We start from the raw sequence: 17,058 nt of genomic DNA on the forward strand, positions 1-17,058 counted from the left end.
TTACCAAGCCTCTCAGTGATACTAGCTACTCTATAAGACTACAAATTGTAGGGAACAAGCTGGTTTCCGATGGTGAAATAGATTTCCTCATCAGGAGAGTTCTGTCTATGCCAATGAAATCACATAGAATTAAATCCCTATCCCTAAATATTAGGCCCTGAGGAAATGGTTAATAAAAAAGGCATAAAACTAGTATAGTATAATATTTTAAAATATACATAAACATAGAAGAAAAAAAGGGGAGATAAAAAGCCATATGAGCTACATAAATAACTACTCTTTTAGTCTGGTTATCTAACTGGTTCTCAATCAATCTAACTATAGATAGTCCAAAATAATGTTATGGAGGTTTCATCAAAAGTCTTGCTGTAATCGAAGTATAATATATCCGTGCTATTCCCTTAATCTACCAAGAGAATATTATCCCCTTTCTCTTCTCTTTCTTTTCTTTCTTTTTTTTTTTTTTTGGCTAAGGCAATTGGGGTTAAGTGACTTGCCCAGGGTCACACAATTAGGAAGTGTTAAATGTCTGAGACCAGATTTGAACTCTGATCCTCCTGACTTCAGGGCTGGTGCTCTATCCACTGTACCACCTAGTTGCTCCTATTATCCCCTTTCTTGTTAACTCTCCAGAATTTCTTATTCTCCTTCTCCCATAACTTTTCTTTCTACAGTAATTCCACAGTATTGTCCTCTAACACTGATTCATTAGATTGTGAGTACCTAAAAGGTAGGTGTTGTGCCACAGTTCCCTTTTATTGTTCTTAGTTTCCCTAACTGTCCTGCCTCAGTTTCCCTGAATTTTTCTGCCTCAGTTCCCAATAGTTCTGTTCAATTCTGCAATACCACCCCTACCTCCTAATCACATGATTCAGATAAGGAGAAAGACTTTCTATCTTAGAATATCAGGTGCCTCTCCCCATCCCAATTAATTAGAAAATCAGGTACTTCTCCCCATTATGTCATCCCAATTTATCAGAATGTCCTGTGCCTCCCCCCACCTTTTCAGAACCAGATTGATAGTCCCATTTCCACTCTCAGCATCCTGACTCCGCCCCTGCCTCTGTCTACCCCCTGTATCTGTGCCGTGTGTGTGTGTGTGTGTGTGTGTGTGCATGTATGTCATTGAGAACTCACATTGGATGCTGGATTCTTGGAGATGATAGTCTCATTCAGCCCTAGAACCAAACCATTTGGTTCCAGTAAATCTCTCCCTTTCAAATAAAACATTAAAAACTCTAATCTCTATCTTGCCTTAGTTTCTCTGGCATTACATTTTGGAGGCCCCAGGGAGATATTAGAAAATGAGAGCAGAATTAGAGATTAGCATCCTTCGGGTCTCTGCCTTGGGCCTTAGGGTGGTTGAGGATCTGGGTTCTTGGTCTGGAGAGGATGGCTCTCTGGATTTCTCCAGTCTCTGGGAAAGAGAGCAGTTTTCAGTCACAACCATGCCGGATAATGGACACTTCATTTTGGCCACTGGGAGAGTAAGGGATGTCTTAGACATAATTTGATCTGTTTACCTGTTCTGTCTGTCTGTGCTAGCATCTGGATTTTCAGAATAATAAAATGCCAATGGGCATTAAATTCTGAGAAGGAAATCATTCCACGTCACTGGGTGATCCCCTCTGGTTTGGGTGTCTTCTAATACACATCTGGTCTGATCTGATTCTGAGCGCCTTTTGGGGCACTCTCTGGTTATATGTTAAATGTTTTGTTTAATGTTGTAACTGTGCAGTCTATGTCTGTGTGATATATGTTCTGTGTGACTTATCAGTTTTATTGGTTAAAGAGCTCTCTGCTAAGGGTTTAAGAACAATGATTAAGAATTGGTTATTTCAATGTTGCAGCTGTGCTTAATATAAAAATTGCTTGTGATTTCTAACTCCCTAACCTGTTGCACTGATCTGTAAGAACAGAAAAACCTTAGCTATTTTTAAACTGACAGCCGGTTTTTCCTTGAAGCAGTTTAAAATTCAAGCTTGGCTTGGGCTGGGCTGGGCTGGGCTGGGCAGATAAGGCCTCTGGAGGACAAAGAAGTTTATGCTAATTGCTTTGAAACCTAGGGAAAGGTTTTGGAGAACTTGTTTAAATCTAAAAAAAAAAAAAAAAAATGCATTCTTTTGGGCAGTTTTTAAATTGTGGGAAATAATTATACTATTGCCTATGCAGGCTAGTTTGGGTTATCTTTAAGTATAAGATCTTAAGAACAATAGCTTGTTAAAGAGAAGTTCTGTTAACTTGCCTGAATGGGATCACTCTAATTTGCCTCTAATTAGGCAAAATATGTCTTTGCCTTCTGAAATATATTGGGTAATTTGTTAACATTCTAAGTTATGCTTTAAATCCAGCTATTCTACACATGTGGGTTTTTATGGAGTCATACATTTATTCACTGTATTGTGAATCTTAAGTTTTGAAAGAAAAGAGAATAAAGTCGATTTAGGAGAGACAAGAAAGAAAATTTACATGTGGAAAAGAGGTTGGGTAGGGTAAGGAGAAATGGGATCTTTTGTCTTCAAACATAAAGATTAAATTCATACAAACACACAAAAACATACACACACACACACACACATCCCACTGCTCTCTGCTACTTTAACAATAGAGCATCTAGTTAACTGCCTAAATCAAAGCAAATAGGAATTAGGGATTCCCATTGTTTCAGGTATTTTGAGAAATATCCATCACTTTCCCCAAGTTCCTATCTCTTCCTCCTTTTTTTTCTCATGGAAAGGAATTATCAAATAACCATCCCACATATAAATCCCAAGAGTGAATTAAAATTCCTATATATAACAGACTAGTACAGTAGGGTTTCCTAAAAATCCCTCTAACATAACAGCAATAGTTACACAGTTTTAACAATTTACATCCCGAATCTTAAAACACACTGTAATAGATGACCCAGTCAGGGTTTAACAGTCATTCATCAACCATTCCCAAATTCCCCATATCAGTCCAAAGTACACTAGGATCAGGGGCGAAGGTCTCTCATTCAAAACTGCTTCAGGCTGAGAAAGAGCAGACAGAGACCCTCAGTCTAACTCACTAACTCACTAGTTCAGACAGAATTGGAAATCCTTTAAACAGTCCTTTTTATTTTTTATTCCTTGCTTAAATTTACTGGACTATGATTTGCTGGTTATGCTTTAACTTTAAAATCCTGCTGGAATTGCCCTGGCCGACTCAGTTTTGGGGATTATTTTTTAGAAATAATCAGAAATCAGATTTCTGTCTTGGGACTGGCAATCTCTCTGACCCATTTCTTCACTCCTGTAACCCCAGGTCCTTAATTAGTATTTCAGCATTCCCAAAGGACCTTACAGCTTTGTATCAGGCCTCTAAAAGTTCGGGGTTTGCCTGCCTTGATCTAACTGTGCATACTCTGACACTCTGCTCAGAAATCTGGATCCTTTCTGTAGCCCTGAGTTTCCCTAATTGTTCTGCCTCAATTTATAATTGTTCTGCTCAGTCTGGAGAAACCACCCCTCTCTCTTAATCATAATATTTGATAAGGATAAAAGATCTTATATTTTAGAATATCAGTATTCCTCTTCCTAGCCCAAGCTATCAGAATATCAAATACCATCTTATCAAGATTCCTCTCCCCATCTCTGGGGTGCCTCCCTCTATTACGTCATTCCCCTCTCTGGTGACTCACCCTACCCTGTCAGAGTCCTGTTCCTGATCTCAGTGCTCTGACCCTGACCCTGCCTTAGTCTACCCTCTGAGTCTGAGCCACATGTATATATGTCATTGAGAACTCACATTGGTTGCTGGATTCTTGGAGATGATAGTCTCATTCAGCCCTGGGACCAAACCATGAATCCATTTGGTCCCAGTAAATATTTCCTTTTCAAATAAAACATTAAAAACTCTCGAATCTCTATCTTGCTTCAGTTACTCTGGCATTACAGTAGGGACTACCTTTAACTTCTTTTTTGTATTCTCAATTCTTAGTACAATGCTTGGCACACAGTACTTAATAAATAATTATTTATTTATTATTTATTTATGTAATAAATAAATAATAATAAATAATCTACTTAATAAATGATTGTAGACTAATACCTGATTAACATCTGGCAACATTAAACGGTATCTACTTGTGCAGAAAGAAGTAATAAAATAACTGTCAAAGAAATGTTATTAAAAAAAAAAAAAACCAAGCACTTAAATATGCCATAAGTTTGTCATTAAAAAAAAGCAAAGTTGCCAAATTTCTAAAGAAGCTGATACAATATTAATTTATACTTGTACAGCTCTTTATACCATACAAAGCACTTTTATATCCATTATCTCACTGAAGCTTCAGAAAAAAAGCCTGGGATTATCTCCATTTTATTGAAGGGATGCTAAGGACCATAAGATTAAAAAATACTTGCTCAGGGTCATCCAGCTAATTAGGAATATAGAGTAACAACGAGAACATAGATCTTCTATTTTCTTCCAGCCATATCAGGCTGCAACATTTTTAAAAATCTTCCTCAATAACCTCAATAAATAAACTCTTTAAAAATTGGGGGAAAAACTAAACTATAGGCAACTCCAGATGTAAAAAAAAGAAGGAGGAAACCTAGAAATCCCAGTCATCTAAGTCTGACACTAACTCAATATAATGAGAGAAAAATCTATACCTCAAAGACATTGGAATTCTGGGCATAAAACAGACTGAAATCAGTCCAAATCGTGTCAGACAGAAGCAATGGTGTTTTTTAATAGAATTCTAAAATTAACAGATGGTGGAAAAGCAGAAAATGCTTTATAGAAGGGGAAAGGAAATGAGTTTTTTCTTCTATGAAATACTTATATTACTTTTCTTTTCTCCTCCACCCTCAATTTCAGGCTCCCATTCAAAAGAATTGAAAGGTCTGAAATAGACTCACAGAAATTCAAGGATTCAATGGGAATACTAACACACGATTATTTATAAGGTTAATAATTGTTTTAATCAAGACACATTGATTGATTAAATCCTACCTTTTATATACTATCAGTGGAACTACAGATAAGTCACTTAACCTCTCCTTAGTTTCTTCATCTATAATACAGAGATAACTGATAATACCTCTCACAGGGATGTTAAAAGAAACAAATGAAATGTCACAAAGTGCTTTATGAACATTATAGCAGTATAAAAAAAAATGTCAACCATTATTATTATGTGCAGACTTAGTGTCATGGAAAATTCAGAAGCAAAGATTATTTTAACAGTCTGAAACCAACATAATTTCTATTGATGGATGCATGTGATGGGGGAACCCTGAAACTGTCCTCCTTGAAACTGTCCTTCTTGACCTTCAGGGTGAGCCCTGAAACTCTCCTGACAGGGACCCACCCTTCGGGGCAATTAAGTGATTTCATTAAGATTGGCCCAGGCCACTCCCTACTTAGCTCAAACTTAAGTGGTCTTATTTAGCTGGAGATCTGAACCTGATAATTGACCTCTATTGAGCTAAACTTTGGCTCAGGACCACTCCCAGTAAGTGATCTCATTCAATTGGAAATCTAGGCCTGGGGACAGTGACAACATTGCATTCAACTGAAGCTTCAGTCTCAGATTTTCTATTTAAAGGGCAATTTGGGGGCTCATTTCTTTGCAAAGGCCCAAAAGCAGGACCATGGCTTGTCAAGGAACCTCTTTATCTCCTTAGCATAGCTGCCAACAAGGACTCTTTGTGCACTGTGAAGACATTCTCTCCTCAGGGTTAACCCCTTTTTAATCTTTTTCTACTAGATTTCTCTGCTATTTTACTTCTCTGTTGGGACCTTGCCACTGAAAAATGTAAAACACTATTGAAATGTCTTCTGTTTGGCTACCTTGTTGCAAATATTAATAGAAAAAGTTTCATTAGGTGATTATTTTTTGCTTCCTAGCAAAAGGTGACTTCTCAGTGCCAATAACATTTTTTTGCCAGTCTAACTTTTTGTGAATTATTTCCTGCACCAACCAGATGGGTCCCCACAATTATCTGCCCTGCACCAAACCTCATCATATGGATGGTATTTCTATACAGCTTTAGTTTTATCACCCCTAAAGCAAAGTTTACAGAATCTCAAAACTGGAAGAGACCTCAAAAGTCATTTAATTTGATCTACACTTAAATTGAAATTTGTATCTGTCTCTCTCTTTCTCCCTCTCTCTCTCGCTCTCTCTCTCTCTCTCTCTCTCTCTCTCTCACACACACACACACACACACACACATATCCCTGATATGTGAGATGGAAATATAAAGGCCACCTGCAACTAGAGCAACAACCTATTTCACTTTTGGACATCTCTCATTGTAAAGAAAAGTCTCCTCAAATGAGCCAAAATTAGCCTCTTTATTTTACTTTTTTGTTTTTCCATTTTGCATTCATGTATTTTATAAGGCAGGTAAGCAGAACAGTGGATAGAATACCAGACCTGAAGTCCCAAGCTCAAATTTGGCCTCAGACATTAGCTATGCAATCGTGAGCAAGTCCTTTTACATCTGTTTGTCTCAGTTTCCTCAAATGCAAAATACAGATAAATAGCAGTACTTGTTATGAGGATCAAATGAGAAAATAATTACAAAGCACTAAGTGTACAGTGCTAGGCACACAGTTAAGTGCTCTGGAAATTCTAGCTATAATTATTAGTAGTAAAGTCTCTCACCACACTAAAGTATTGGTCAGAAGTAATTAAGTTCTCAAAAGCTATGCCAACAGAGCACAACAGAGAAGCTCCTACCAGGCCCAAAAGGATTTGAAAACAGGAGCAGCTCATCACCAAAACTGGCCACTAGGTGATGAACCTTATCAGGCACAAAAGTCCCCAAAGATTATCTAAGATGTAGATGAGCTTTAATCTAACTTGCTAAAGAATGTCACCCTTACCAAGGAAATCATGATGAAGGCAATCAAATCAAGTTTGCCCAGAAAAATCATAAAATTATTCTCCATCAGTGTATCTACTTTGTATCTATTTGTAGTAGCTAAAATGACTCACAGGACAATAACACTGAATGTTTTCAACTCTCAGTACCAATCACTAGAAACAAAAGGACCTTGTGGTGATGCAGACAATATGCAATGATGCAATGAGAGATTGAAAGAAAAAGAAAGACAAAAACAAGAATAGAAAGGGAAAAGGAAAGGAAAGAGAGTAAGAGGCAAAAGGGGAGGAGTTGGGAATAGCCTCATATACTAGTTCAATATTTTTGTACTGAAAAGGCACAAAATAAAACTTCGCTTTCAGCATTTGACTCCAATATCCATTTCTCTCTTCTAAAACCATAGGAAAAGTCCCAAGTAGGTTGCTTTCTTTAAGTTAGCCAGCCAGCTTCCCAAGTCCCATAACAAGTAAACGCTCTAGTGTCTTTCCCAGTATATATGATGTAGAGAAAAGGATATAGCACTTTAGAGTCACAAGGAACTGTGTGATCCTATATAAGTTGCTTCATTTCTCTGAGTCTCAATTTCTTTACCTGTAACATAGGAACAATTATATCTATAATACCTTCCTCAAAGATTCTTGTGAGCCTTAAATGAGATATTTGCCAAGTACTTTATAAAACTTCAACAGTAGAGATACCTCTTTTTGTTTAAGTGTAAAAAGGATGATAATAAGATATACTACTCATTTCACAGAGTTGGGGGGAGGGAAGAATCACTTCATTAAATGTAAAACACTATTGAAATGTCTTCTGTTTGGCTACCTTGTTGCAAATATTAATAGAAAAAGTTTCATTAGGTGATTATTTTTATAAACTCTTTCCAGTAAAATCCCTGCACCGAAAATCATGCCATCACAACCAAAGTGTATCAAATTAGGCTAGATATTGTCTACAATCAAGATACTACTTTGGATCACAATCATTCAAGTTGTCCAAATGTTAATAATTCCTGAGTAAATTCAGGTATGTATGAAGTTTATTCTTTGGGTCACAATATTCAGATGCACTACAATCTTATAAAAAGTTCCTTCCCTGCCACCTATAAATATAACTAAATCTCCCCAAACTTGGGGGGAAAAAATCCCATCTAACTTCTGAACTTCACTTCTTTTGAGAATATCACTACCTCTTTTCCATCACCCATATTCAGAACCTTGCCATTATACCTTATTCCTCAATCTCCCTCTACCTATACAGCTAATCCAGTTGTCAAATGTTATTTCTACCTCCACAATTTTATCCTTTTCTCCCTTCTTACACAAGCTCACTTTAGATCCAGCCCTCACAATCTCTTAAGTAGACTGCTAGAATAACCTCCTAACTGGTTTATCTGTCTCAAGCCTCTCTCTTCAATCCATTCCTGACATATATGTCAAAGTGATTTTCCTAAAGAAGAGGTCTGACTATATCCCATTCCTATTCAAATTCCAATGGCTTCCTATTATTTCTAGGACCAAATATAAACTCCTCCTGGCTTTTAAAGCCCATGATGTACCTTTTAAAATATATTATACACTTGTATGAAATTGCTTGCTTTCTCAATGAAAGGGAGTGAGGAGGGAGGAAGGGAGAGAATTTGGAACTCAGTTTAAAGAAAAAATGTTAAAAATTATTTTTACATGTAACTGGGGAAAAATAAAATACTAAACAAATTTAATAAAAATATATTATACTCCATTTCCTTTCCTGCATCCTAAAGTACAGTCCAATTGCCTTTTTAATGATTTCTCACATATATTGGTGCCATTTCATCTACCATTTCTACAATTTTGCACTGGCTGTTCACCATATCTAGAACATACTCCTTACAAAATAGTCTCTGAGAATTCCTCATTTCCCTCAAGATTCTATTTCAGAGATCTCAATTATGCATAAATGTCCTCCTAATTTTCCCAAGGGATAAGATCCTCAAAAAAAATTACCTTGTCTTTATTTTATATGTACTTATATGTGCTTATTATTGTCTCCTCAAAAAATGTAAGCTCCTTGAGAGTAGATATTGTTTCTTTCTTTTTTTTTTTTTTTGGCCTAAATCACCAGCACTATATTTGCCCAATACATAGTAGGCATTTAATAAATACTTGCTTGTGGTTTCTCTTCTTTTTCTAGAATATGATCATTCTCTGAATGCAGGTTTCTTGGGGAGGTTTTCTGGAGGCAGCCTTCATTTCAGTTCAGAATAATAATCACCTCAAACACAGGCAGGGATTAAAGTACAGTCTTTTATTATCTCTTCCAAAATAGCCCAGTTAGTTTTCTTAGATACCTATCTCCTTCCTTGGTTCAAAGAGCTCTTGCAGCTTGTCTGCCAGCTTCAGCCTCCAGCTCTCTCTGAATCTTGGTTCTACTCCTCTGAATCCTTCATTCTGCCCGACTGCAGTCTTTAGCTTGTCAATCTCCCGAACTCACTGACTTCTGGCTTTCAATCTTTTTCAAGTGAACTCACTTCACTACTTCAGCTCCTTATATGCTCTTTTAGAGATGTAAACTCAAAGGTTGACTCCTCCTCCGAGAGTGGGATTATGGGAGGTGTGAATTCACAAAGTTACAAAGTTAACTTGGTGAATCTCCCATACTTGTGAACTCCAATGTGTGAGCTCTAATGTGTAAACTCTCTTAAAGGTGTGAGCGCTAATGTGTGAGCTCTAATGTGTAAACTCTCTTAAAGGAGTGAGCTCTAATGTATGACCTCTAATGTGTAAACTTTTAATGGTGTAAGCATTGTTTCTATCAATTCCATTGACACTTGCTGACCTATTAAATCAATTCTCTTCTCATTATTAAAACATAGATCAATCCATTGATATTACTATTTGGCCTATATACTTCCAAAGAAATTAAAGAAAAAGGAAAAGTTTTTATACAAAGAAAACTATTCAGAAGTTTCTTTTTTGTGATATGTGGTAATGAAATGCTACTATGCTCTAGAAAACAACAAAGGGAATAGTATCAGAGAAACCCGAGAAGATTTGGAGGAAGTGATGCAGAAAAAAAGCAAACAGAACCAGGAGAATCATTTACATACTAACAACATCATAAAAATGAATAGCTTTAAAAGACTTAAGAATTCTGAACTATGTAATAATCTACCATGATTTCCAAAGGAGTGAAGATGAAGAATACCACTCACCTTCAAACAAAAAGATAATGGACAAAATATACAAAATGAGACACACCTCTAGGAATATGGACAGTAGAGATGTGTTTTGCTTAATTATGTATACTTGTTACAAGAATTTCATTTTGATTTTTTTTTCCATAGTAGGGGAGACAGTAGGAAAAGAAAATAAAAACTTAATAATGATAAAAAATGAATTTTAATTAAAAAAATTAAACATATCAACAATATATAGAACCAAAGAAAATATATACTTTATAATCATTATTTAATTCCATCATATTTTATAGACACTTTTAAATAACCCGTTACTCAATATATAAATATATATACAATGTGCGTGTGAATATGGAGATATAAATATAGTACCTACTATATCCAAAGCATAATTACAAGCATTAAAATGGAGGAGTAGGAAAATTAAGAAAACATCTAACTTCAGAGAGTTCCCAATCTAACAATAGAAATAGATTACAGATATAAAAAGATAGTTAACAGTACAAAATACTAGCCTAGGGAATCAAAGAAATAGTGGAGATAGTTCAGAGAAAAAAGCAATTACTATAGATTGTGTTAATCAGATAAAGTCTAGAAGACTGATTTTGGTCAGATAGTGATATAACCAAAACCTCATAACTATCAATGTTTTTTTGGCTAGAAGGTTATTTAATTTTTGAATAAAAGAGTACCTTTAGAACAGATACCTATTTGCTTGCTAAACCAGAGGTCTCAGTAGGAAAGAGGGATTATATTCTCTTCCCGACTCTGTCCCTTCCCTCCAAATTCTACCTACAGCTTAGAAACTGAACTTTCTGCCTTAATGAAATGTTTCAATATTGGTATTAAATCATTTTCTTAGCTTCATTCCTGAAAGACTTCATCTCATAAACAAGACCTATGCTAAGATGAATTAAAAGTCTGAATTAACAAAAAATCTACATTTTTATGTCCAAATAACTGGTTACTTTTCAAAGTCTTTAAAGTTTAAAATTAAAAAAATTTTTTTTTCCTTTACCATTTTCTCAAATTAAGCTAGTTCCTCAATTAAAAAAAAAAAAAAAAAGATAGATATATTCATTCATGAACAATTTTTTAAATCTTTAACATCTGAGCTAAAAAGGACCATAGAGATAATCATTTTCTCTTCTAAAAATAATAAACTGGGCCTCAGAGAGATTAAATGAATTTCCCAAAGATACACGGCAGTGAGGTCCTATAGTTTCTAATCCAATTTTACTTCCACTTCCCCATAAAGAAAAAAATCAGTGGCAAAAATCATGATAATTATCTAAAAAAAAACCCCTTTCTTCCCTGTGAGTAATGCATTTATATGGAAATGCTGTATGGATTTGCAACAGTGAATCCAAAATCCTATCACTAAATAGCTTATAAAATAAAATATCAGAAACAATATCATAATTTTCAAAGTTCCAAGAATGAAATCAGCACCATGAATCACTTTTTCAGATTAAAATAGCACAGAACTCAAAAAATGAAAATTAAATAATAAATAGTACAATACTTAACAAGTATCATCTCACTAACTTGATCCTCATAATAGCCCTAAAGATATCACTATGTTTTACAAATAAGAAAACTAATAATAAATAGACAATGGACAATGGACACAACAGGAACCTGAAGAAGACTTAAAGTTATAAATATTATAAAAACCTTTTACTCTGAAATTGTGTCTAACTGTAAATGTTGCAAAATAAATGTGATTATACTGAGATTTAATATTAAGTTTATATAAATTATTTTAAAATTAATTTTCCTGTTCATAAAACTAGCAAAGGGCCAAGGAGAATGTATCTCTAATGTCCAGCATTTTTGTACTGGAATCCGGAAAATGACTTTAAATTTGGCTAGTGTGACTTTGAGCAAGACATTCAATCTGTCTTCCTCAGTTTTATAATCTGTAAAAAAGTAATAGTAATAGCACCTCCTTTACAAGATTGCTGTGAGGATCAAATGAAATAATATTTGTAAAGCACTTAACACAGTGTTGGGCATAAAACAGACATTTAATTATTTGCTCCTTTTCCTTTCCTATATACCTTAATAGCCTTGAGAATTAAAGCATTATGAATGAACTGAAAATGAATCATTGAATTAAAAATGAATCAGCCTAATCTGAAAGTATGCATGGTAAGATTAAGATAAAAAAAGAAAACTGAATGAGAATGAACAGACAAATGAAAAATGTTAAAGAATTAGTGACTGAAAATTGTTTTTAAAAAATTTTATATGCTAAAATTTATGTAAATAGTTACTAACCAAGTTTAATTAGTTGCATGTGGCCTGATATTAAAATTTTCATAATTTTTAAATATATAATTATTTTAATCAACATGCCTAATCAACATGCTTCATGCAAAAAACAAAATGAAGTAAGCCTTAAGTATCAAATCACTCCCTTAACCCATTTATAGCCAGGATCTTTCTTCTTTAACAAATTTGAGGAAACAACTATGATGCCTCATCAAAACAGAAGAAAGAAAAATCTGATTTTTAATTTTCCCACTTTAAAAGCACCTACATGAACCCCTTTCAAAGATCATAATAATTCACAATCCAGAAATTAACAATTCACAACACCATAAAACAAGCACTTTATAAAATTTAAACAACAAAAGAAACTAAGCAGAGATGGGGTGTACCTGGATCAATGAGAACTTCTTGTGCCCCTGGAAGAAAGAACAGATCATGACCTTTCATTTGGCAAAAAAACTACTGTAAAATAAATTACTGTAATACAGTTAAGTTTATCTTTTAAAACTGAAAATGCTGCCATTAAAATAACAATTTATAAATAGCAGATAATAGAATGAGTTATTATGTATTAAACTCATACTAAGAACTTCTCAGTTTCAAAGGAAAAACAATTAAGGTACCAAAAAAAAAAGATCCCTTCACTTTGTTATCAAAAGCTTTTTTTAAAAAAAAATTTGATCCTTCATCAAGCTGTCCAAATATGGATAACTACTAAAACTATACTGCAGAAATTAATTTTTTCATCATAATAATACAAAGGTATAAGTACTATCTTCAAGATTTAAGTTCTATTGTGTATCTAATTTATATTTTAATATATTTAACATCTACTGGTCATCCTGCCATCTAGGGGAGGGGGTGGGGGGGTAAGAGGTGAAAAATTGGAACAAGAGGTTTGGCAATTGTTAATGCTGTAAAGTTATCCATGTATATATCCTGTAAATAAAAGGCTATTAAATAAAAAAAAATTTTTTTTAAAAAGTGTAAAAAAAAAAAAAGATTTAAGTTCATTATCTATTATTACCAAAAGAAAAAATTAAGATAAATATGCTAATAAGCTGCAAAAAGGAATGGTTTATTCCTACGTGTTATTTGTTAAGCTAGAATTAATCAATAGTCTCAATGTAGTATTTTCATTATGATTACTGCCTTTACCTAATTGATATCTCCTGTACATTTTAAGATGTACTCTTCATTTTTTGAAATTTTTTTTTTAGTTTTACTCTTCAGTATTATCTTTTTTTATTGTATTATAAAATATATGTACAACAGCAGTGCACAGACTTAATAATTCAGTCAGATATCATACATATAGATATTAGAACCTGCTTCTGACATGTATCATCTAATTAAAGTTTGGGGAGAAGTTGCCTCTTTGTTTTATGGAGAGTGGTTCCAAATTTTAAGTAACAGCTCAAATTTGGAAATTAGTAGGTAGGAAGCTCCCATTTAAATGTGAAATGCAATTTTGATATAAAAAAAGGTCATTTCTGAAGGAGCCAGAACACTTCCATGACAATGCTGTCATATGTAAAGGCAAACAGTCTTCATTTGATTCCAATAAACTCCATGAATGTGCAAATGAGAGGGAAAATCTTTGTGGGAATGTAATATAAACTTCAGAAGAATGTTATGTGATCGTCCATATATATGAAGTTATTTTTTGGAGGGAGGAGTACAGAAAGATGTCAATGTTGAAACATAATAAAAGTCTAAGGGAATAATAATTAGACATATAAGAAATACTATCAAATCCTCTGGCACATTCTACTACATTCAAAAATCTATGTAGATTTGGTGATATAAATAAGTGGGATGAAAGGGAGTCTACCTTGTGAGATTACTTACATTGTTCTTGGGTAGCTTTTTGTTTTTTAAACAAATTTTTTTTTTCCAAATATTCAAAATATTTAGGAGGAAACAGGTGTAGAATCAGATGCAACAGCACCATCTATGGCCAAAAATGAGAAAGCTACTGTGCAATAAAATTGAATCTTTGTGACTGAGAAAGATCAGCCACAAGTCCAAAATATAAAATGGGTGAGGAAAGGGAGAATGATAGCAAACCAAAGATTGGAATTAATAGTCTTTGGTTTTCAATCCTAAGCCTAAAAATACTGAAAGATGTGAATGCAAGAGTCACTCTAAGATGTAAACCTCTCGGTCTTAAACTAGAAATGTTTTTATATATTTAGACATGAATCATTTTTCCTTGCACAGATAAAGACATTGAGGGCCACAGCAAGTAACAAAGTCAGGACTAGAAGATTGGTTAGATTGATTAAAATCAAGATTTATTTCCACTCAACTGAAAAATTACAAAACTCTAAAATAATCCTACATTTGTAGAAGTATGTATTCTGTCATTTCCATTTATGCTTGTAAAGATTTACTGGGGTTGGACTAGATGACTTCTTCCAAGGCTAGGATTCTATGATGAAGTATCTTATAAATATTTACCAAAATATTTATAATGATAAAAACATGTAATTTGGAAAGAAATAGTTACCTTCCTTACACCAGCACTTCACTTACCAATATTATCCCATTTTAACAAGGAAGAAAAATTGGTATATGTAATATAAAATATGCAATTTTAATTTATTTCTTTAGCAAAATATAAAGCATATAAAAAGAGAAAAAAATTAAACTTTCTCAAAATGAGAAAAGAAAACAGCTAAAATATAACTAAAGTAAAAAGATTAAATGGCAACTTTCAATGAACTAAAAGTTTAAAAGATTTGAAAAGCACTGATATGACACTGTGGATTTTGAGCAGCACAATTATATTTTCAACAGTGGAAAAAGTTATTGAAGCATCTAAAAGTAATTCTCATGTACCCTATAGTACAAGTAATCTTTAATACAAAGACAAAAATACGTGATTTCTTCAAGATTTTAACAAAATGAAAATTGTGTGCACCTCAATTTCTTAAATAAATCCATATATATACATGCACATATGTATATGTATATCATCATCTACTGTATTCTGAGATGAAGCTCCATGTTAATCATAGTCTGTGCAAGGTATGGCCAAATAGATCAGTGGAAGACTACTTGTCCTTTCTATAATGAGCAAAGATGAACACAAATCAAAGGAAAAAGTTTAAATTAATTTTCAATAAAAAAACACATAAATTTTTGTTCTCTCTCAAGAGGAAAGTCATTAATTTACCCCACACACACATTAAAGGAATACACAAAACTAATTGAGAATTTTTAAAATTTATCTTATTAACAAACACTACTAGGAAAAAACATAATTATCAAATTCATTATTTATGGTTGAGCTGTGATTCACCTTCTGCTCTGTGCTGTCAACATTTTTTTGAAGTGTACTTCTTTAAAAAAAGGCAGCAGAGTGGTACAACAGAGCAAAGAACTAAAAGTAGTTGGGGAGGTTTTGTTGTTAAATAACAAAAGTGCACAACCCTTTGCTCTTTGGTGCTATTAATTCTGATGTTTTCGCTGATATCTCCTCCAAAAATTTGACTAAAATACAAATAGCTAAAAATCGATTTCCAAATCACCATACCCAGAAAACTCGTTAAAATGCAGGAAATGAGTAAAAGTGGGGAAAAAAGGCATAGAAGAAACATCATTGAATGTCAACAATTCAGTTTTTTTCCAGAAGTGATTTTGCAAAGTTAAATTTAGTATGAAACGAATGTAATTTTATTCCTTGGTCATTTATGAGTTTATGCACCAAGAAGCCCTATTTAAAGTTTAGATTAATTAAAGAACAGCTCTAGAGTCTAGTGAAAGCTCAGTTAATTTCACTATCAAAGAAGACTACGTAATAGTATAAAGAAATAGAGAATACAGAATTTTAAAACATTTGCACAATCATCTCAATCTTAACCAAAACAAAATTAGTACTTCTCAGAAGAAATTTCTATTTAGAATAAGTAATATTTTAGATTTGCAAAGGATATAATTCTTAAAAGTGTTCATGAATGCCATAAAAGACGTATTCTTACGTGGTTAAAAGTTTTTATGGTGTTAACTTCCTTCAGCTGACTGACCCTAGCAATTGCAAAAGCAATTACCTCACATACAAAGCAGGGAGCTAAACTGCTAATCTGAATGAATACTCTCAATTCCAGAGTTAATACAATAAATTATGGATTGGATTGAGACTGGGATTTCTGCAAACTGTATGATCCTAAAATTAATATCCAAAGTTTGCTCATATCATCACACTTTTTAAAAGATCTGAGAGATAAGAAACTTCAAGTTACTACAATAATGATGAAGCCTCTGAATGAGACAAGACTTGCTTTCTAAATTCTCTCTTGGAATCTCCAGGATGTGCTTCCTCATAGTCTGTGTTCAACAGCAAAAAGTTCTTCAGATTCTTCACACTGGGTAAAGCTACATAAAGACATTTCCATTTTACAGACAAGGCAATTTTAAAACTTTGCCTATACTCGACAATAAGAAAAAGAGACTATATCTCCTAATAAGCCTCTCTAGAGAAACTAAAAATCAAATTAATATAGGAACATGCTTTTACAAGATAATTTTTCAAATTATATAAATAGACAAAAGGACCAGCAAAATCCTTCCAGATGAAAGGCACTTCTGGAAATGGAGAAGAAGAAAATGTAAACTTTCTTTTAAAGAAGTACTTTCATTTTTCTAAAGGTTCTTAAGGATTTTGCAATTAGAACTTGACTTAAAATGACAAGAAAAACTTAAAATACCACCATGTCATACAGTAAGCTAAAACTGACA

At 33.5% G+C, this 17,058-nt stretch overlaps 1 protein-coding gene across 3 annotated transcripts in view; it reads right to left on the minus strand.

Annotated features, from left to right (window-relative positions):
* Window positions 1-17,058, minus strand: part of TRAPPC9 (trafficking protein particle complex 9) — a 955,484-nt gene that overhangs the window by 910,564 nt on the left and 27,862 nt on the right. For 2 of the 3 annotated variants that reach the window (XM_031955089.1, XM_031955202.1), the window contains exon 5: window positions 12,705-12,731. The exons of the other annotated variant lie outside the window; for it this stretch is intronic. In XM_031955089.1, coding sequence (XP_031810949.1) covers window positions 12,705-12,731 — 27 coding nt within the window. The remainder of the gene's footprint in view (window positions 1-12,704; window positions 12,732-17,058) is intronic. 3 annotated transcript variants of the gene reach the window in all.

The sequence above is a fragment of the Sarcophilus harrisii genome, chromosome 1, assembly GCF_902635505.1.
Source record: "Sarcophilus harrisii chromosome 1, mSarHar1.11, whole genome shotgun sequence".
Lineage (NCBI taxonomy): Eukaryota > Metazoa > Chordata > Mammalia > Dasyuromorphia > Dasyuridae > Sarcophilus > Sarcophilus harrisii.